This window comes from Hypanus sabinus, chromosome 5, assembly GCF_030144855.1.
Source record: "Hypanus sabinus isolate sHypSab1 chromosome 5, sHypSab1.hap1, whole genome shotgun sequence".
NCBI lineage: Eukaryota > Metazoa > Chordata > Chondrichthyes > Myliobatiformes > Dasyatidae > Hypanus > Hypanus sabinus.
The window spans coordinates 103,425,873-103,450,050 of record NC_082710.1 but is presented as its reverse complement, the minus strand read 5'-3'; the positions used below and the strand labels follow the sequence as shown (position 1 = coordinate 103,450,050).

The window sequence follows — 24,178 nt, the reverse complement described above, 5'->3', positions numbered from 1 at the left end:
GCCTAGCACAATTGAAGAACACTCAAAAAAAATTTCTAACATTTAAAAAATATTTTATAGAGAAGATAAAGGCACATGTATGCACAATTAGTGCAGCACTTGAAATATCAAATATTTTTAAATAATAAAAAATAAAATCCATTAGTTTTACAATTACAATCTGAGGGAATTACAATCTGCATAAAATTAGCTCTTTAAAGGGACACATTTTTTTTACTAAGCAGTAATAATAGTTTAGTGCACATTAAAAGTTCATAGATTCAACAATGAAGTATACTTAAGATGTTTTATAGTGATAATAATTCAAATAATTTAAGTTAATATGTTTTCATTGAAACTTAATATTTTGCAGAGGAACACTGCAAACTGCAGCCTTTAGAAGAGCAGGGAATCAGGGAGTCACTGACAAGAAGAGCCAGATTTTTTTTTTTGTTTTCAATTGCACACATGCATCCGAGGGAAGTAGCTGAAACTGGACTTTGCCTTCAGAACAACTGGGCTTGGCCTACATGCTTTCAGGTTAAACTAAATGAAGTAAGAGCTAATGAAAACCTGGACTACCATCAGTGTTTGTGCTATCCATGAATCCACTCTCTTCCACCAATTCTGCTGCTCTCATTTGTACTTGAATTCAGTAACTGGTTCACAAAAGCTTTGAAAAATTAGCAAATGCCCTTGGCCAATTCACTACCAGGGAGGAAAACAGTTAAACTAAAAATCCAGTATTTATTTGATATTACCTTTCATTTGCTAGGCCAAGAGGTTCAAACAAGTAAATCATTACACAAAAAATACTCTTTTGTACTTACTTTATGAAATAGTTTACTCAGTGTAGAAAAAAATGTGATGACCATCTCCAAAAAGAAATATAATTATGACCTTTATAAACAGGAAAGGTTAAAAAAATCATGGAAAAAGTAGTCAAAATTGGCCTGCCACACTGCATTAGGATTTCTATTTCACCTTGAAATGTTGGTAAAGAATGGCTCAACAAGCAGAAATTCAAGTATGAGTGACCAGTTTTTAATTGTAAAGTAGGTGCAACATTATTAAAAATGTTACAACACTGCACGACCTGTAATGTTCACAATATTTACAATTACTGTCCTTTACATGAAACCATAAAACCCTACAGAACTTGCATGGACTGGAATAAACTAGTCCTATCACCCACATAAATGCCATCAACCAATTAAAATCAAGTGCACAACATACTTTACATGTTCTACTAATGTAAAGTATACATGGGAAAATACAAATCAATGTCAAAACAAAGAGCAAAGTTGGTCATTACAAGACAGTTCAGGAATAAAGCAAAGAAAAGCAAAATTAAATATAAAAGCACACATTTTTGATGAGTAAAACATTTGTTTTGACATAAAACAGCAAAAATGTCGACTGATAAGAAAACACAGACAATTCCATTAAAACAGTACACACCAATTCAGAATGGTGAAAAAGTGAGGGAATAGAGACTTAATTTTACATGAAGTTTGCATGTAGGACTGCAGCAGACCTTCATGCCATTGCACAAAGGACAGAATTCTAAACAGAACAGAAATGAACATTGGTGGTGTGAAGTGTCTGCCATTATCAAATTATCACATAACCATGCCTCATCTGCTGTTAAATACAAAAACAGCATCTTGCATATAAAAGCTTTAAGCGGCATTTTTTATTTATCCTCTTTACACTGGTAATCTCTTGTATGTGTACTCAATAGAAACCAAAGATTTTGTACACTATTTTGTACAAGAAAAAGATAAACTGTGCATTAAGTATGCTTGTACATGACGACTTTATACAGTATTTACAATTTGATATTACCATGAAATTTTGCATAATCTATATACATTTGAAAATTTGTCAGAAACATTTGGACTGTTCAACTTTCGATATTCTTGATTTTAGTATTGTAGAAAATGTCATTTTGTTTTAGGCAAGCAGTAGATAAACTGTAACCATGATCTCACAAGGTTTCTGATGAGCTATCCAGCATATAATCTTTGCTCATTATTGAAGAAACACTGTACCACGGTTCATTAGCACCTTGTAGCGTCGTGGATAATTAAGACTCTATATACATACAGTTCCACCCTATAACTATAGCAGTGATGAGGACATTGAACGTTATCTAGAAATTTTTCGCCTCTTGGCTTTTGGTGACTTGACTTGTCTCTCCTTCTGTTGTGTCTGGTGGACCTATTTAATGCAAAATAAACTGTAGATTAACTCCATGAAATGCAACAAGATTTCTGAATGACATTAAAATAAGATACAAAATTATATATCAATATTAAAAACAAAATTATTTTGGGTGCCCGGATTAAGTCATGATCCTGTGTATTGTGACCAATTTTCAGTAGTTAATTGGAACAATAGTTCACTGCCTTTGATTTTCAAACAAATTTTGAGATGGTTGCATTGTCAAAAGCATGGTCTCAAATTTTCTGCAGATTGTGGATGAGAAGAGGCTAGACACCACAAATCTGAAGCATGCAATTCTATATTCTGTAGCCAACAGTTCACAAATAATTTTTTGAAGGCAGGTACAATTCCTGGCCCAAACATTAAATTAATTTCTCATCAATTTAAGTATTAAATAATTTGATTATGGTTATACATCCAGGAATCTATTCATTTTGCATTATGATTTTTGAACAAAACTGTTGAATTGGGAAAAGTATCTGAGACATCAGCTGTTTTATCAAGTTTAATGAAAATCTTGATCCAAGCAAAACAAGTCTTGAAAATTTAACACTTACTAGAATTAAAATGAAAACAAGGTACTTAAGGTATCTGCTTAAGATGAGTGAAATCAGCTTCATAACTCAATTTCACAATTTACAAGTGAATGAAGCATTAATAATAAGATGAACAGTTTTCTATTCAGCAGGCAACAATTATGCCATTATTGTAGCTTCAGATGGACCCCTGTGGTTTCCTTGCACCCAGCTCATGTTTAAAAAGGCCATTCAGTCCATCCATTTCATGGATTCTATATTACTGGATGAGCATCATGAATCAGTCAGAAACAAAATGCTGATACGAAGGAAATAGCACTTGGGTGTACTCTGATGGTGAAAGGAATCAAATACACAACTTTTACATTCTTTTTCTGGACTTGGAGAGATAACATATCCAAAGCAGTAAAGTCAGACTTGTTGATTTATTATCAATCTGACAGAATTCAAAATGAAGTATTACTTTAAAGGATAAATGTTTATGACAACAACAAAACTTTGTAAACTGGAAGAACTTGCAATCGACAATGGTAAGACACATTATTTTGCTTTTGGTTAAACTGTGAGGCTGACCATCTACTGGAAATTCTTATATTAAATGCTTAATCTGTGAATCATTGAAACAGCTAGATAAACTCTTGGTTGAACATACCAACACAATAGCAACTTGTAAGCTTACATAGAGTTAGGAGTGGAGCTGAATTGAACTATAACAAATTTATGACCTGGAGTAAGCTGCACAAACAATCCAGGATGACCAAGGTATATAACCTGTTATCTATGACTATTACAAAAATAATAAAACAAAAAAAAAGTCATGATTGCAATATTTTAGATAGCTTTATGAATGATTTTGTCTCAGTTACTTGGCTGTCTTTTTGATTTTATAAATGGTTTCCAAATGACAATACTGTCTAGCTAGAGCCATATGTAACTGGAAGAAAAGATGAAATATTTCCTTCAATGACTTACTGATATGTTTGAAATAAGAATTGGCACTCTTCGTTATATCAAAGATGCATATTTCAGCAAACAGAAGTTTAAAAATGTTTATCTTTTTATTTAGAGATGCAGGACACTAACAAGCCCAGTGAGCTAAATTACAAGCAAGTGACCTGCTAACCTGGAATGTGGAGGGGAAACTGGGACACCTGGAGGAAACTCAGCTGGTCACGGAGAAAACATACAAGCTCTTTAAACTCAGCAGTAGGAATTGAATCTTGGTCACTTGCTCTGCTGTCGTGTTGCCTTTAGCTTAAAGCTGAGTTTTCAGAATATCACAAGCACATTGCAGAATGTCCGTGTCCTGCATTGGCTAGCAGCGTGGCGCTGAACTGAACTAAACTAAATTGAAAACTGGACTCCTGGTTTAACCTTTGATATTCTATGTGTTGTTCATGTGGTTTCTGCTGTTTGTACAATGTTTTTTCTTCCCCCACATATTAGATGCTTGACGTTTTCTTGAACGGGTTCCATGATGTTTGTTTTGTGGCTGTGGGAGGCCAAATCTCAGAGTTGTATTCTGTATACATACTTTGATAATAAATGTACTTTGAATCTTTGAATAAACAAATTAATTTCACATTCCTAAGTATCAGGTTTTTCTCTATTGGTGTGGTGGGGCGGTATGGTAGTGTAGAGGTTGGCATAAGGCTTTAAAGTACCAGTGACTTGGGTTCAATCCCTATTGCTTATTATAAGGAGTTTGTATGTTCTCCTTGTGACTGTGTGGGTTTCCCCTGGGTGCTTCAGTTTCCACCCACAGTTGAAAGACCTATCTGTTGGTAGGTTATTGGTCATTATAAATTGTACTGTGATTAGGCAAAGGTAAATTGGGGTTTGCTAGGCGACATACTTCGAAGGGCTGAAAAGGCTTACTCCCTGCTGCATCTCAATAAATACATAAACAAACAAACTTGCTTTTAGCAAGCTTGAAAGTGAAATAAAACAATAAAGACGAGCACATTTAGGCTATGACTCAAACATAAAGAAGAATGTGTAACATTCCATTACAACGCAAAGTTGAATACACATTTTAAACATTAGCAGATATTTCTGAGTTTACATTATAAATACCATGGCCAGCAGCATGAAGCATTATACGTCTAGTTTACAGGTCTTGTTCCTTAGAAGAACTTCCTATATTTCAAATCAATAGATTTGGTATGTTTCATTTTGTGAAAATATTTGCAATCTTCTAATTCACTTACCATATAACTGAATGAATTAATACTCCCAGCATGACAGAAATTTTTTCACATTGTGGAAATCCAGGTGCTAACCTTTCACCGCTTATCCCAGAAAAATCAGAGGAATGCGTCAGTCATAGCACACTTAATTTATCTGCACACTTAGTTTACTTCTTAAATTTACTTCTTATAAAGGTTCATTTCAATTCAGCTACAAAAATGTATCTCAGGAGCAAGGTCTTTTTTTTTTGATAGGTAGCTCAGTTCATTTCAGGCTCACAATCTGAAGCCAAGAATGTTGAAATTCAACTCAGCATCATCATTATGTGCTGCGTCCTATGATGCGGGAGATCATAGTCTTTGACCATGTTTGTCCTTAGCAAATAAATTCAACTACCACTCAGGAAACCCTGAGATTTTACCAATAGTGGTATCATTGGCAAATTTATAGATGCTGTTTGAGTTATGCTTACACACACACACACACACACACAGAGTCAAGAGTATAAAATAAGAGTAGAGCATTGTTGAAGCATGCATCCTTGAGGCACACCTGTGCTGATAGTCAGTCGAGAGGTGATGTTATTATCTGTGATTTCCCGACAGGAAGTGGTGGATCCAGCTGCAGACAGAGGTACAGAGGCCCAGGATTTGAAGCTTGATTGTTAGCACTGAGTTAATGGTGGTGCAGAACACTGAGCAGTAATCAAAAAAACAGCAGTCCGACATACATCTTAAGGTGTTCAGCTGCTCCAAAGTACTGAGATACAGTGAAGATTGATTTGCAAAATGTTCATACAAATAAATCAATACACAGAGCATTAGGTAGAATAAGGTAAAGAAAATAAAAATACAGAATAAAGTGTAACAGCTACGGAGAAAGTGCAATGCAGGTAAACGATAAGATGCAAGTTCATCGAGGTCAAGAGTCCATCTTATCGTACTGGGGAAATGTTTAATAGTTTTATAACAGCTGAGGGGAATGAATTTTCATTGAGACTAGTGTAAGGAATTTCAAGCATTATTATATTTTGTCTGATGGAAGGGGGTGAAGAGATAATGTCCAGGGTGGGTAGGGTTGCCTCTGTTGTAGACTCTATCCACAATGTTAATGAAAGGAAAAAAAATTGAGTTTAACATTACAGTTCATCAGAAATGGCCAATTCTGATACAAAAAGAACAAAATGAAGTACTGGTTCTCAAGCATACGATGGTCAATGTCCAAACAATTTAGACAATCAGCAAGGGAGTGGGAAGGAAAATAAAAATAATGCATATCTGACACTCATTTGCCCTTACAGGTGCTCAACAAATGTGCATGTAGGGAACACTACATTGAAGCTCTTTCCACTTTACTGTGGTATACGTGACCATAACACAACCAACTCCAAGCATGAGCACCAAATACAGCACCTTGGAGGGTGGGCACTGTGGTTAGCACAGGACTCATCGGGTGGGCCAAGTGGCCTGTGCACTGCTTGATGGCTTTCTAACTGGGGAAGTGCAAATGAATGCAGAGATAACACTGCTCGTAATGTAAGGCAGGAATGGCAATTGAGTAACAATTTAACATTACTATTCTTTCTTTATAATATCGCATTTGCAATGCAAGCAACCCATATTTGATGGATTTTGTCCCTAAGATTTGTTTATTGTAAGAAGAACTTTCCCCACCACCCAGGTGAATTTGACTGCCCTGGTTACTAGTTCTATGCAGCATTCTCTTGTGAAAATGCATTTATGGACACTTTCATCAGTTCACATGAGTTCATAAATGCTTCCTTATCTTTTGGTTAAGAGGACGGGAGGCACAATGGCTGTGATTACAGAAAGAATCATCTGCTCATTTACATGATAGCTGTGTTCACAGTTTTAAGCTTTTCTACACTGGTTTCTTTAAATAATATTTTTATTGCTTTATGAGCCCTTTTTAAGTCTTGCCCAAAAATTGTTCAAGCAAATATCTGATGAAATTACATTTGGTAAAGTATTCTCAGAATTAATGTGTAGTACTTCGTCTTTATTGGAAGAAGACTTAATTACAACAAAACTGAAGTGTGATGACTAGAAAAATACAGATATGTTAATGTCACTGTAGCTAAAAATATTTGAAGCAAGCATACAATTAGGCAGTGAATTCAACTGAGATTTTCTTTCACAACTCAATTAAAAATTTTCTACTGTAGAATCTATTAATTCATTTTAAGGATAGAAAATTAAGAGATCAATGTAATTTAGAGGAATCACAGTAGGTTCAGAAGGTGGAACCCAAGGATTAGAGAAACTCAAATGTTGCAGCCTTTTTTAAATAAAGGATGTAGGACAAGCCCAATTACAGAAGTCATTTTCACTTGAGTGACATAGAAAATTCTTAACAATAAACATATATGAAGGACAAAATTCATCATTACGGATAAGTGACCAGCATTTCATATTGTCTTATAATCAGAATGTTTAATATCACCCCCATACATCGTGAAATTTGTTAACTTACAGGCAGCAGTACAATACATGATAATATAGAAAAAAGTAAATAAAGTACAGTAAATACATGTATGCTAAATACTGAAATTAAAAATAGTGCAAAAACAGAAATAATAAGTGATGGCAGAAAGGAAGAAACTGTTCCTGAATCGCTGACAGTAACAATGAGAAGAGGGCTTGTTGTGGGTGATGGACATTACCTTTCTGAGGCACTACTCCTTGAAGATGTTTTGGATACTACAGAGGCTAGTACTAAAGATGGAGCTAACTAGCTTTACAACTTTCTGTAGCTTCTTTTGATTCTGTGCAGTAGCAACCTCCCCCCCACCCCACCACACCAGTGATGCAGCCTGTCAGAGTACTCGCCAGGGTACATCTGTAGAAATTTGTGATTGTCTTAAGTGACAAGCCAAATCTCCTCAAACTCCAAATGAAATATAGACGCTGTCTCACCTTTAGAGTGTCCCTTTGTTCATGTTCCACCTTCCCATTATCTCAGCCCTTTGTCACTTACAATGGTCACCTCCCAGCTCCCTGCATTATTTCACATTCTACTTCCCCCCATCTGCCAATCAGCCCCCTCATCTGAATCCAGCTATCATGTGGCAGCTCACCTGCCAGCTCATGCTCCACCCTTCTCTCCACGTTTTTACACTGGCCTTCTCCCCTCTTGCAATCCAGATGAAGGATCTTGGCAGGAAACACCAACTGACCAATTCCCTCCATAGATGAAGTCTGACTCGCTGAGCTCCTCCAGCATTTTGAGCATCAATGGGACAAGCATGGATTGATTACAAAAGGATAGCTTCAATTTACTTATAACAAATAGTCTCCAATTAAGTGAAATATCAAAAGGCATTTGATGTCATAAAACAGACAAGCCAATTTTGAAAGTGGCAGGAGAAACTGAGAAAGCAGCTACAGAAGTATATAGGAACCAGTGTTTTAAAATAGGATGCAGATTCAGGAACAAGAAAGAGATAAGAGGCTTAGTTATATGTACAGACTAAGTGTAGAATTTGTTCTCCTTGGAAGTGAGGTTGTGAACAGATCTGATGCAAGCATTTAAAACTGTGAGTCCAGATAGGATGAAATTTTTGCTGAGAGGTCAAGTGCCCAGACACATAAATTTATGATGGTAAAAGTTGATAAAAATCACATGATCACATTATTACACAGCCAGCTACAGAATGCACTGCAGGGGCTGTCATGATGGCAACTGAAGTGTGCCAAAGGAAGCTTGATAAGTCTTTGATAGGAAAAAAATCTGCAGGGCCATTGAATGGCCTAAATCGCTCTTATGTAGAACTGGTATGAAACTGAAGGGCTGTCTGCCCTCCTCACATGGTCCATCCATTCTTTGACTGAATTCAAAGGAACAATGCTTCATAATTGAGTTGTTGACCCTTTTAAATAGTGAATACTGGTTAATTAGGATTCATCAAGATGAGTACCTTATCACCCAATTATGCAACTGTCCCATTAGCCAAAGTTTCATGAAAATAATTAAAAAGGTACAAAAAGGGAAACGGAGTAACAAATTATGTATTTAAATGCAGAACACATTAGAACACTACAAATACTACTACAGCACTATAAAACTGTATTGGTTCCTAATAGTTATTGATGGAGGAACCCAGCTGTGTCACACTTTTTTGACCGAAAATGAACAAAACCAGCACAGACTCCTGATAATGGACTGCCTTCGTACAATGCCGTTGGTGATCGCATCCAACAAATCTTTATTTTAATTGTAACATTCAAGGTGATTGCTGATATCTTCAAATTCCCTGTCCTTCCTAACTTGAAGTAGTGAAATCACTTTCACTCATCAATTCTGACAACTCCAAGCCTGAATGCTGAAAACCACAGTGAACAAAACAGTTCTGACTCGTCTTACTGCTTATTTCTCGTCAACTATCAGTGATAAAAATCGATGCTTTTTGAAGCCAAACACATGCAACTGCACATGTCTGACACTAGTTAGAAAATATTTGGCAAAAGTCTGCTGTCCCAATTAAGTGGCATAGTGTCCCAAACAAATGAGTGGAATCTTGGCTATTTTATTTATTTCCAACAAGAGAAAATCTGCAGATGCTGGAAGTCCAATTAACACACACAAAATGCTAGAGGAACTCAGGTCAGGCAGCATCTATGAGAAAAAGTAGTGAACATTTCTGGCTGAGACACTTTGGCAGGACTGCAGAAAAAAAGATGAGGAGTAGATTTAAAAGGTGGGAGAGGTGGGGGAGAGAGAGAGAAACACAAGGAGATAGGTGAAACCAGAATGGGGAAGGATGAAGTAACAGCTGGGAAGTTGACTGGTGAAAGAAATACAGGACTGGAGAAGAGGGAGTCTGACAGGAGAAGACAAGGCCATAGAAGAAAGAAAAGTGGGGAGGAGTACCAGAGAGAGGCAATGGCCAAGCAAGGAGATGAGGTGAAAAAGGAAAAAGGGGTGGGGAATGGTGAAGAGGGCACATTACTGGAAGTTCGAGAAATTGATGTTCATGCCATCAGATTGGAGGCAACCCAGACAGAATATAAGGTGTTGTTCCTCCAACCTGAATGTGGCCTCATTGCAACAATAAAGAAGGCCATCAATTGATGTATCGGAACAGGAATGGGAAGTGGAATTAAAATGGGTGGCCACTGGGAGATTCCACTTCTTCTAGTGGACAAAGTGTAAGTGCTCAGTGAAGCGGACTTCCAATCGGTCTCACCTATATACAGGAGGTCACACTGGGAGCACTGGGCACAGTACAAGACCCCAACCAACTCACAGGTGAAATGTTGCATCACCTGGAAGGACTGTTTGGGGCCCTGAATGGTAATCAGGGAAGTTGTGTAGGGGCAGGTGTAACACTTGCTCCACGTGGCAACCTCTCCATCCTGTGCCAATAACCCCTTCTCCTGTCTTCAACCCTCCTCTTCTTCTTGGACAGCCCGCCCTGGTCTTCTGCCTGCTCTGGACCTTCTCATTGCCAACTGCCAATGGGACATCAACCATCTTGACTTCAACACTCCTCTGCCCAATTGCAACCTTACCCCTTCTGAACAATTTGCTCTCCACTCCCTCTGCACTAATCCTAACCTCACCATCAAACCTGCAGGTAAGGGGGGTGCTGTAGTAGTCTGATGGACTGACCTCTGCCTCGCTGAGGCCCAGTAACAACTCTCAGACACCACCTCTTACTTGCCCCTCGAAGAGGATCCCACTGAGGAGCACCAGGCTATTGCCTTCCACCTGATCACGGTCCTTATTAGCTCTGGGGATCTCACATCCACTACCACCAACATCATAGTTCCCACACCTCCCGTTTCTACCTCCCACCCAAGATCAAACCCGCTTGTCCAGGTAGGACCATTGTTCCTGCCCCACTGAACTCCTATCTGCATACCTCGACTCTGTTTTATCCCCTCTAGTTCAGTCCCTTCTGACCTATATCTGTGACATTTCTGTAGGATCTTTTCCAATGATTACAAGTTCCCTGGCCCCACTCAATTTATTTTCACCATGGATGTCCAGTCCCTAACACACTTCCATTCCCCCACCAGGAAACCTCAAAGCTTTCTGTTTCTTTCTGGACACCAGACCCAACCAGTTCCCTTCCAAAACGACTCTCCTCTGACTAGCAGAACTCGTCCTCACTCTTAATAACTTCTCCTTTGGATCCTCACACTTCCTTCAAACAAAAGGTGTAGCCAAGGACACTCACTTGGGTACCAGCTATGCCTGCCATTTTGTCAGCTACATGGAACAGTCCACGTTCCAAGCCTACACTGGTGTCCATTACCCACCTTTCTTATGCTACATCAATGACTGCATTGGTGCTGCTTCCTGCATGCATGCTGAGCCACTGATTTCATCAACTTTGCCTCCAACTTCTACCCTGCCCTCAAATTCACCAGGTACATTTCTGTAGAGACAGGTAATCTATTTATGTCCATTATAAACCTACAGACTCTCACAGCTACCTGGACTATACCTCTTCCCAGTCTGATGCTTGCAAAAATGCCATTCTCTTTTCTCAATTCCTCCATCTCCACTGCATCTGCTCTCAGGATGAGGCTTTTCAGTCCAGATCAAAAGAGATGTTCTCCTTTTTCAAAGAAAAGACCTTCCCTTAGCTGACCATCAACACTGCCCTGAAACTCATCTCTTCCATTTCACACACGTCTGCTCTCACCCTTTAATGAACAGTATTTCTCAGGGAAAAATTATTTTTGGTGATAATTGGGCTCACAGTACAGCCAGTTTGCTTAAAAAAAGAGGTTTGCTTGATTTAGCTTTTAGTGAAAATTAAAAAGTAATGCAACCACAGTTTGAGAAATTTCTATACTTAAAATATTCAAATGCTTTTTTCCTATTAATCATCTACAGTGTATAATTTTACTTATTTGCAGTTAAACCTATACAATTATTCAATTGAAAATTGTTGATTACTAAACTTAAATTCTGCAGTTATTTATATTGTTTAATTCAAATAACTGGCTAAAATTATTTAAGTTACTAATAATGTCATCATTTATATTTGTTGACTGACTGTCTTTTAAACTAAGTACTTCATCAATGCAGAAGATGTGTATACTTAAAATACTCAGGTTAGTGGAGATTTTTTCTCAATGTACTCAATCGTAAGGGGTACTCAAATTTTACAAAGTCTAGCGTTAAGGCAAGCTGTGTGTAAATAGAGCCCCTAGTTCACCCAGTGAGAAAACAATTCACAAGGCTGATTCCAGGAATGAAAGGGTTACCGCATGAGGAACGTCTGGTAGCTCTTGGGCTGTATTCCCTGCAATTCAGGAGAATGGGGGGCGGGGGGGGGTGGGATCTCAGAGAAATATTCTGAATGTTAAAAGACCTGAACAGATCAGATGTGGTAAAGTTATTTCCCATGGTAGGGTATTCTAGGACAAGAGGGCATGACTTCAGGATTCAGACGTCCTTTTAGAACTGAGAAGCGGAGAAATTACGTCAGTCAGAGGGTGGTAAAGCTGTGGAATTTGTTGCCACGAGTGGCTGTGGATGCCAAGTCATTGAGTATTTTTAAGGCAGAGATAGATAGGTTCTTGATTAGCCAGGGCATCAAAGGGTATGGGGTGAAAGCAGGGGAGTGGGATGACTGGAAGGATTGGATCAGCCCATGATTGAACGGCAGAGCAGACTTGATGGGCTGAATGGCCTGCTTCTGCCCTATATCATACGGTCTTATGGTAATTCAGAAACCTGAGAAATGCCCTACGAAAAACTTAACTCTTATAAGTTACAAAAACCTGTCATCTCCATATACAGTATATTTACTAAAAGAATAAGATGTCCATTTTAAAATATAAGTGATAGTCTAAAATGATCAGTAGAGCAATTATTAAGATTTCAGTCTAATGGGATGTCTCCCAGTTATTTAACTGCTATTGGATTAGAAATCTAATTCTACATATGAGAAAAAGATTAAAATTGAAAAGATGGTGACTGTGGGTCAATTGAATCTCAATCTCTGTCCACAAAATCCACCATATAAGGACATGGAAAGACAAGAAACTTCATCTCCTGATCCTATCCATGCTAATCCTTTTCAATAGATCAGCTTTGCATGCAGTTGTGTATTTATTTTAATCCACAACACAGGTAGATTATTCTAACCACTTACTCCTTTTTGATTACTTCTGCTCAGAAACCCAACTCAAACTTATTGGCCCAGCTTTCAAAATAACACTATCCATTATACTATTTATGTCACTTGCTTCGTAATCCCTGCTCCCACAAATTGGCTTAATTATTTTTTTAACCTTTACACACAGACAATACACAACACTACAGAGTATTACATGATCTTCCCTTTGTGAGAATGACCAACGCTATCAACTGGCTGACTAGTATTAGTGAAGTAGAAGTTGGAAAAGTTGTGGCATACCTACTAGCAAATAATTGTTGCAAAAATAACACTTCTTTAGAACATTTATAGAATGAACAAAATGATTAATGGACTCAACTCAGTCTAAACAGTCACAAAATGCTGGAGTAACTCAGCAGGTCAGGCACGAAATGCTGATTGTTTATTCATTTCCATAGATGCTACCTGACCTGCTGAGTTCCTCCAGCATTTTGTGGTATTCTGGATTTCCAGCATCTGCAGAAATTTGTGTTCAGTCTAAACAGTGGCCATTTAGTAATCACATTGAACACTGTTGAAATTCAGTTTAGTAGATCTTTTCAAAAGAACTGTTCTCAATAACTTCTTCCACCTTTAGATTGCTCTATCTCTCTTATACATGCAGAGAAATAGAAAATGCTGGCAATATTAAGAATCAATGACCATTGAGGTTGATGACATCAATAAACTGAAATGTCAACTCTTTCTGTACAGATGTTGCTAAACCTGCTGAGCAGTCACAACATTATCTGCATTACTTTTGATTTCTAGCATCACCAGTGCTTTCACTTTTTGATTATGGAATTTGTTGCACAGCAAGAAAGAAAACTTTTCTGGATGGAGTATTCATAGATTAGGTGGCAAACCTGATTAATCATTGCAATCAACAAGACACACACAATATTAAACCGTGGACAAATTAGCCTGCAAATGACAAAATACACATTGCTAAATGTAGATGCACTTGCATACTGTATAGTTCTGGATATAAAGTCATATTTAAAAACACAGAAAACCTACAGCACAATACAGGCCCTTTGGCCCTCAAAGTTGTGCCGAACATATCCCTACCTTAGAAATTATTAGGCTTACCCATAGCCCTCTATTTTTAAGTTCTATGTCCCTATCCAAAAGTCTCTTAAAAAACCCTATCATATCCACCTCCACCACTGTGCCGGCAGCCCATTCCACGCACTCACCGTTCTCTGATTAAAAACCTTACCCCTGACATTTCCTCTGTACCTACTCCCCAGCACCTTAAACATGTGTTCTCTTGTGGCAACCATATTAGCCCTGGGAAAAAAGCCTCTGACTATCCACACAATCAATGCCTCTCATCATCTTATACACCTCTATCAGGTCACCTCTCATCCTCCGTTGCTCCAGGGAGAAAAGGCCGAGTTCACTCCACCTGTCTTCATACGGCATGCTCCCCAATCCAGGCAACATCCTTGTAAATTTCCTCTGCACCCTTTCTATGGCTTCCACATCCTTCCTGTAGTGAGGTGACCAGAACTGAGCACAGTACTCCAAGTGGGTCTGACCAGGGTCCTATATAGCTGCAATATTACCTCTCGGCTCCTAAATTCAGTTCCACAATTAATGAAGGCCAATACGCCTTATGTCTTTTTAACCACAGTCAAACTGTGCAGCTGCTTTGAACATCCTATGGACTCAGACCCCAAGATCCCTCTGATCCTCCACACTGCCAAGAGTCTTACCATTAATATGATATTCTGCCATCATATATGACCTACCAAGATGAACCACTTTACACTTATCTGGGTTGAACTCCATCTGTCACTTCTCAGCCCAGTTCTGCATCCTATCAATATCCTGCTGTAACCTCTGACAGCCCTCCACACTATCCACAACACCTCCAACCTTTGTGTCATCAGCAAACTTACTAACCCATTCCTCCACTTCCTCATGCAGGTCATTTATAAAAACCATGAACAGTAAAGGTCCCAGAACAGATCCCTGAAGCACACGACTGGTCACTGACCTCCATGCAGAATATGACCGCCAACAACTACTCTTTGTCTTCTGTGGGCAACCCTGCTCTGGATCCACAATGCAAGGAGCCCTTGGGTCCCATGCCTCCTTACTTTCTCAATAAGCCTTGCATGGGGTACCTTATCAAATGCCTTGCTGAAATCCATATACCTACTGCTCTTCCTTCATCAATGTGTTTAGTCACATCTTCAAAAAATTCAATCAGGCTCGTAAGGTACAACCTGCCCTTGACAAAGCTATGCTGATTATTCCTAATCACATTATACTTCTCCAAATGTTCATAAATTCTGCCTCTCAGGATCTTCTCCATCAACTTTTCACCACTGGATTAAGACTCACTGGCCTATAATTTCCTGGGCTATCTCTACTTCCTTTCTTGAATAAAGGAACAACATTCACAATGCTCCAATCTTCCGGGACCATCTCACCCAGCCCCGGTGTCTTATCCAACTTGATGCTTTCCAAAAGCTTCAGCATGTCCTCTTTATTAATATCTACATGCTCAAGTTTTTCAGTCTGCTGCAAGTCATCACTACAATCACCAAGATCTTTTTCCATTGTGAATACTGAAGTAAAGTATTTATTAAGTACCTCTGCTATTTCTTCCAGTTCCATACACACTTCCCCACTGTCACACTTGATAGGTCCTATTCTTTCACGTCGTATCCTCTTGAGCTTCACATACTTGTAGAATGCCTTGGGGTTTTCCTTATTCCTTCCCACCAAGGCCTTCTCACGGTCCCTTCTGGCTCACCTAATTTCCTTTTTAAGCTCCTTCCTGTTAGTTTTATAATCTTCTAGAGCTCTAACGTTACCTAGCTCTCTTGAACCTTTTGTAATCTTTTCTTTTCTTCTTGACTAGATTTATTACAGCCTCTGTACACCACAGTTCCTGTACTCTACCACAACTTCCCTGTCTCACTGGAACGTACCTATGCAGAACTCTACGCAAACACCCCCTGAACATTTGCCACATTTCTTCCGTACTTTCCCCTGAGAACATTTGTTCCCAATTTAAGCTTCCAAATTCCCCTCACTCCAATTAAACGCTTTTCTAACTTGTCTGTTCCTATCTCTCTCTAATGCTATTGTAAAGGGTTTAGAATTCTGATCACTATCTCCAAAAAGCTCTCCCACTGTGAAATCTGACACCTGACCAAGTTCATTTCCCAATACCAAATCAAGTACAGCTTCTCCTCTTGTAGTCTTATCTACATATTGTGACAAGAAACCTTCCTGCACACACCTAACAAACTGCACCTCATCTAAACCCCTCACTCTAGGGAGAGGCCAATTGATACTTGAGAAAATAAGATCTCCCATCACGACAACTCTGTTATTATTACACTTTTCCTGGATCTGTTTCCCTATCTGCTCCTCGATATCCCTGTTAATATTGGGCGGTCTATAAAAAACATCCAGTTCCTAACTTCCACTCACAGAGACTCTGTAGACAATTCCTTCATGACGTCTACCTTTTCTACAGTTGTGACACTATCTCTGATCAACAGTGCCACACCCCCAACTCTTTTGCCTCCCTCCGTCCTTTCGGAAGCATCTAAAACCCAGCACTTGAAGTAACCATTCCTGTCCCTGAGTCATCCAAGTCTCTGTAATGGCCACCACATCATAGCTCCAAGTACTGATCTATGCTCTAAGCTCATCTGCTTTGTTCACAATACTCCTTGCATTAAAATAGATACACCTCAAACTGTCCTTCTGAGCGTGTCCTTTCTCTACCACCTGCTTATCCTCCCTCACACACTGTCTCCAAGCTTTCTCTGTTTGTGAGGCAACCGCCTCTTCCCCAGTCTCTTCAGTTCTGTTCCCACCCCACAACAATTCTAGTTTAACCTCTCCCCAGTGGCCTTAGCAAACCTCTCCGTCAGGAAGTTGGTCCTCCTGGGATTCAAGTTCAACCCGTCCTTTTGGTGCAGGTCACACCCACCATAAGAGAGGCCCCAATGATCCAGAAATCTGAATCCCTGCCCCCTGCTCCAATCCCTCAGCCATGCATTTATCCTCCACCTCATTCTATTCCTATACTCACTGTCACGTGGCACAAGCAGTAATCCTGAAATTACCACCTTTACAGTCCTGCTTCTCAACTTCCTTCCTAACTCCCTGTAGACTTTTTTTCAGGACCTCTTCCCTTTTGCTACCTATGTCATTGGTACCCATATGTACCACAACCTCTGGCTGTTCTCCCTCCACTGCAGGATATCTTGGACGTGATCTGAAACATCCTGGACCCTGGCACCTGGGAGGCAAACTACCATCCGAGTTTTTTTCCTGTGTTCACAGAATCACCTGTCTGACCCCCTAACTATAGAATCCCCTATCACCACTGCCTTTTCTCTTCCTTTCCCTACCCTTCTGAGCCACAGGGCCGGACTCTGTGCCAGAGGCACGACCACTGCTGCTTCCCCCAGGTAGGCTGTCCCCCTCAACAGACCTCAAACAGAAGTACTTATTGTCAAGGGGTACAGCCACAGGGTTACCTTCTAGTACCGAACTCTTCCCCTTCCCCCTCCTGACTGCGACCCACTTGTCCGTCTCCTGTGGCCCCGGTGTGACCACTTGCCTGTAAATCCTTTCTATCACCTCCTCACTCTCCCTGACTATGTGAAGGTCATTGAGATGCATCTCCAGTTCCCTAATTCGGTTCCTTAGGAGCTGCAGCTCTGCACACCAGGTGGAGATATGGCTGTCCGGGAGGCTGGGCGACTCCAGGACCTCCCACATCTGACACCAAGCACAGAACACCAGCCCCATGCACATACTATTTCCTTTTTGCAATTAGGACAGGTAGACCTACCTCGCCTCGTTACCGCCAAAGCCCTACCACTTTGCTACCTCTCACTCTGCTGCCCACTGGATATGGTGGTCTTCTTTTTAAACTTTTCTCACTCTGCTGGCTGACATCACGTGCCTGTGCAGTCTTGCCTCTTTTTTACCCCGAGTAGTAAAACTGCCTTTGTTCCGGAAATCCTTAGCCGTTCACTCACAGCCTTCTTGCTCCGAAAGAGGCTGTGATAAAGAAACCAAAAATTTTATCTCTCATATAACTGAAATTGGTCAAATATAAAATACACTGGCAAATCTTAGTACCTTATTTATCCAATTATATGACTGAGTTGGAACATCAAGTAGTTTGAAGAGGTTATAATGATAGTGGCCAAACATTAGAAAGGTCGAATTAAGAAGAACTTTTGTGGTCAGGAAGCTTCCCTTTAAATAATCCATGAAAAGCTTTTGATGTAGAGTAGTGATGGTGGCAGGGAGGAAACATCCTGAATAATTTCTGCTCCTTTTCTGTCTAATAAAGAGCTGTTTTGAATTTATTCACTCAAGGACAGGCTAGACATCGATAAATGTAGTACTTGTGTACTGAACTTCTGGTAACACCACCTGTATGAGGAAGTTTGGGATTTGTATGCACAGTACTGTGCAAAAGTCTTAGGTACATATATTTGGCTAGGATGCCCAAGACATTTGTACAGTGCGCTATTTGTCAATGTGGAGTAGAATGCACGTTTGTAAATCTGGCAGGAGCAAAGGATATTGAGAATGTTGTGAGTTGAGCGCCGCAGGAGTGGTGTGGAAAGGTGGCAGAGACGGGGGTTGGGCCAGGTCCTGAGACACACCCAGTCCTGAGACACCAGGCAAGGTAATTTGATTCCAAACAATTGGTTTAATGATCATTACTGAATTTCTGTCTGGTGTTTCCCCCTCCCTCCTTTCTCCCTTCCCTTTTTCCCAACCATGATTTCCCTCTCCCTGTCCCCTTGCCACTCTCAGTCCACAACAGAGACCCCTATCAAAATCAAGTTCATCACCACTCACATAAGTTATGAAATTTATTTTTTTGTAGCAGCAGTACAGTGTAATACATAGAATTACTACAGTACTGCTCAAATGTCTTGGGCACCCTAGCTATATATGTGCCTAAGGGTTTTGCAGAGTACTGTAAATGTACATCTGTAACTTGCTGGTGCCTCTTCAGAGGCCAGTTTAACATCTGGTGAAGCTTTGTTCACCATTGAAGTTAATCTCTCCTCATTCTTTTTGTTGGCTGCTATTGGTGAAAGTACATATGGAATATTATCTATAAGGGTTTGCGTTGGTACATAAGGATATACCTGTGATAAAGTGAATGCCATGAATGTTTGCCAAGTTGATTACGGAAAAGGAAGGATTAGACAGACAAGTTTTTATTCTCTCCCATTCAGAAGAATGGGAGGTGATCTCAGAGACATACAAGTTCTTGGCAAGCTCAACAGGTCTACTGTGCAGTTAAGGTTTCACATGGCTGGGCGATCAAGAACCAAAGTTAAATGCTTCAAATTAGATGTTAACCATTCAGAATAGAGATAAGAAGGCACCCAGAAGCTTACCCAATTACCCAGAGGTAAGTGAACCACTGGAGTTTTAGACATTTTGAACACTATTTATACAATGAAAGGTGGATTCACAGAGATTTAAGGTGACATCAAAGATGTAAGATGACTTAGGATCTTATGCACTTCCTATATTAAATACTCCTCAATGAATACCACTTAAATTAACCATTTCAGTACAACTGACTAAAGCATTTACAATAATTGTAACTGGACTGTTGCTAAAAGTCTAATCCTATGATTGTATCATTGGAGTTCATGAAGTTGTACTAATACAATTTGGAGTTAAAATTTAGACTATACATTCCTCATGAAGGAAATGGCATGACGGAACTGTGTACTGCTTTGGAATGACAGGCAGGTTTTGACAGATACTTAAATTGCTTATTATATAAACAGTTATAAGATCCATTTCATAAATATTTCATTAAAGTCAAGACTATATTTACTGAATTAGCGTATTCATTACTGAGCAATTAAGCATTAACCAATATGAAAAACAATATTGATGCTGTAATATTCATGATCAGAGTAATGTGGAGTTTGACAGATTTTCATATCTGACATTTGTAATAACAAATGGTTGAATTTTGTTTGCCTCGCAATTGAGAATACTTAAGTCGCAAATGTATAGTCTTCCAAGCAGTGAAGTGCGTTGAATATCGGATCATGCAATAAGTAATTTAGAACATTGGCAATTGCTTTTTGACGAATACATTTGCCTCTGACATCCGAATACATCAAGGCATCACTGGTCTTTTAGCATGTGTTAGAAGTATGGATAAACTGGTGAACCATGACAGAAAATTGCCAATTATCAGCATTGCTCCTTTTGCATATTTCAATTTTAACAAAATCATGTCAGACCTGGACAATGTACAAACTTCATTCTCCCCAACTCAGATAAAATTCTGTTTGAAAGGTATGCCTTATAGTTGTTAAATATCAACCTGTATTAAAGGCAGGATCCATCAGTGAATCCTTTTGTACATCATACATGCAAGGGTCCAAGTGTACAGTACAGTCACTAATTTCAGCAGCTTATACTTACCAAACCAAACTTCCAAGAACAGAAATTAATATTATTTTTGCCTTTTAAATAAGATAGCAGTGACTGAAGGTTCACAAACACTTGAAATTAAATGAAACAGAGATATCTCATGACATTCAATAACTGCATATGGCGTGTTACAAAGCATTATGCTATGCAAATGACCATGCTAGTTTTGTTTACTACTTCTAACACAATGGATTTCATTGACCTTCATACTTCTATAAGACCGTAAGACCACAAGACAAAGGAGCAGAAGTCGGCTATTCAGCTCATCGAGTCTGCTCCGCCATTTCATCATGAGCTGATCCAATCTTCCCTTTAGTCCCATTCCCCCGCCTTCTCACCATAACCTTTGATGCCCTGACTACTCAGATACCTATCAATCTCTGCTCTTATTCAGTTCTCATCTGGTGCAGGACAAAATTCTCCAGCTGTCATTTTATCTGCAATGCCAGAGTCATTGAGCAACACAGCATGGATACAGGCCCTTTGGCCCAATCAGTCCATCCCAACCATGGTGCCCACCCAGCTAGTTCCAATTTACTCTGTTTGACCCATATCTGTATCTCGTCCCTTCAAGTACCAATCCTAGTTCTTCTTCAAACTATTGCACCTGCCTCAACCACATCCTCTGGCAACTCATCCCACACGCTCACTATACTCTGTGTGAAGAAGTTGCCCTTTGGGTCCCTTTTAAATTTTTCCCCTCTTGTCCCAAAGTTTATTCCCCCTGATTATGGTATTCAGTACTCTCAAAGGAAAAGACTGGTATCAACCACCTGAACAATGTCTCTCATAGTTTTAAACATTTCATCAAAGAATCACAATACATATACATTAAGTCACTAAAAGCACTAAGATAATCAAGCTATATAATGCTTCAATAATTTCATAACGGAATGGAAAAACATGATATTAAGTGATACTTGATTGATAAGAACATTGTATAAAATCAGCATCCATTCGATCTTTACTTTCATCGGTGTTTGTGGAGGAAAGACTGACACTTGTGTTGATTATAATAGCCGCTTATGTGTGCAACGTTGCCAGGTTTGAGGCTACTTTTAACTAGCATATTAGTTTAGCCTGACAAAACTAAGTGTTCATCACAACTTATTGCCTTACCACAATAAACAGTCTTACAAAAATCTCCATGCTAAAGAATTTGCAATATTGTGTATTTCAGTAAGTTACTTGGATTCCATTTACGGAAGGAAGTACAGGAGGAAACACGAGTCCTCTGAACACATGTAATTCTTCCAGTTGTTTCAGTTTATCCTCTCTTTGGATTGATCATTTATTTTCATGAAGCATTCCATTGACAAGTTGCTGTCACAAAATCACTTACATCAAGACCATGTCATTGATATCTATGCATGTAACTTTACATGGAATAAAGGGAGAATCCAGGGGGAAATATGAAAAGGACAAGGCAAGCCATGATGCTTCCTATCCCACCAAAACAATTATAGCATACAAGGCCACAGAAAAAGGACACAGTAAATCTGTATTGTTAAATATTCAGGTATTTAAGCATTATGTAAAATGCAAATAATTAAACAATAAAATATTTATTCATTTAGAAATACAGAGTGGAATAGGCCCTTCCGACTCTTCAAACCACACTGCCCACCAATCCCCAACAACCCTAACCCAATTACAGGGTAATTTACAATAACTAATTAACCTACCCAACATGCTTTTAGACTGAGAGGGGAAACCAGAGGACCCAGGGAAACCCACACATTGCACGGGGAGGACGTAAATAGACTCCTTATAGAGAACATTGGGACTGAACTCCAAACTCCAACAGTCAAGTTGTAATCGTGTCGTGCTAATTGCCATGCTACTATGAGAGATTATAAAACCACCAAATAACTCCCTTACCCACAAAAATATATTTACAATAAGCAGTATAGACTGGTCATCAACAGAAAAGTACAAAATCTAAAAAGGGTCAAACTTATTGTACATATATTTCTAGTGCAGTGGAGGTTGCATTCCTAATCTAGCTTCAACAATTCTCATTAAATGTGTTCTTTATTTCAAAGGGAGTAAAAGGTAATGTTGCAATTCATCATTTCAAATACAATCAAAAAGTGACAATTTTGGTCACTGAGAAGCACTCAGTTTTCTCATTTTGTTTCCAAATTGATAGAATCAAAATGGAACCTGGCAAATGGAAGATCTGAGAATAAGATTTAAGATGAATACCAGAAAGGAAACACTGTCTCTAAATTACTGTTGAATAAAAAATGTTTGAATATGATATAAGCAAATAGTTTTGCACATAAAATAATACAGCCCTGCAGAGGGAGTCCTACCAAAAGAACAGTCCTTGGGATGCATGACACAGCATATTTTGAAGGGCAAGATGCCAAATTGTTCATTACTGAAATTTATGTAAAAAATGAGCACATGGAAGTGAACAAATCATGAAAGTTCCTAATGTATTTGCAACATATTTAGTGGTGTATGGAGATAGCTATACTGCAAAGCAGTGAAACAAATGGTCAAGATATAAACATCAAAGGCCCCTTTACTGAAATCGAAATTCACCCAAATATTCCATACAATGGCCTCTATGATTTTCTTAGAATATTGTCCGTCAGATTTTTTTTTTAGAAATTGATGATGTGATATTCAATTGAAGCCAATAATTGCCTAAACACTTGTGTGGTTTGAATGCTACTTGATACTCATCAGCCCAAATCTGAACATTGCCCATGTCATACTGCCTGCAGGCATAGTTGGCTGTTAAGAATTATGTTTTGAAGTAAGCATTGTGCAAGTACAAAACATTCCTACTTTACAGCACGTGATAGAATAAAGATGTTTAAAAACTTGCTGAAAGAAATATAATCTTGGGGCTAAGTAACTGGTATCCAGCAACCATAATCAACATTCTTTGTGCTAGTTAGGACTTCAGCCAGAGTGCTACCTCCACTCTAGTACCCTCCCCCTTTGTCCCAGCTCCTCCCTCTTCTCTCTGTCTCTCACACCTCTACCCTTAATTTTATGCAAGAAAGTAATTTTTTTTTAAGAGTGTTTCATAACACCAGATTTGAATGAGTGCTGTTTGATATCAAGGTCACTCATTCTCACCTTACTTCTGGAGTTCATCTTGTTTGTTTTTATACTAGAACCACAATGAAGCTTGGAGCTGAATGGCTATGACAGAACTCCTCTTCAGCTTTAAGTGATCAGGTTGTTCTTGAGTAACGGTCACTTGACATCATTACATTCCCCTACTCTCCATTTACACCTACACACCTTCCATCACTATTTTTAAACTGACAGGGCTATGAATAGTTGAACTGAATGTCCTGCTCTTCATGGTGAACATAAGCACTTACCCATTTAGTTATGCCATTCCAAGTGCTGCAGCTGCATTGGTGCAGCCTGGTTAGGATGACTACTACTGCAGAACAGCTGAAGCACGGTATTGATGGTATACTCTAAGATTAGCAAACGGTGATGATATCAGGATCAAGCAAGGCATGCACGCACGCACGCACACACACAAAAAATGCTGGAGGAACTCAGCAGACCAGGTAGCATCTATTGAAAAGAATAAACAATTTTGGTATGAGACCCTTCATCAGTACTTCTTCATGAGTCTTGATGAAGGGTCTTG

At 39.1% G+C, this 24,178-nt stretch overlaps 1 protein-coding gene across 5 annotated transcripts in view; it reads right to left on the bottom strand.

The window, feature by feature from the left end:
• Positions 1 to 260: 260 nt before the first annotated feature.
• Positions 261 to 24,178, bottom strand: part of LOC132394301 (methyl-CpG-binding domain protein 5-like) — a 225,133-nt gene continuing 201,215 nt past the window's right edge. For 3 of the 5 annotated variants that reach the window (XM_059970266.1, XM_059970264.1, XM_059970265.1), the window contains one exon: positions 769 to 2,202. In XM_059970266.1, coding sequence (XP_059826249.1) covers positions 2,131 to 2,202 — 72 coding nt within the window. In that variant the 3' untranslated portion in view covers positions 769 to 2,130. Of the gene's footprint in view, positions 2,203 to 24,178 lie in introns of all 5 variants that reach the window. The other 2 variants (XM_059970267.1, XM_059970268.1) reach the window with 2 other exon arrangements.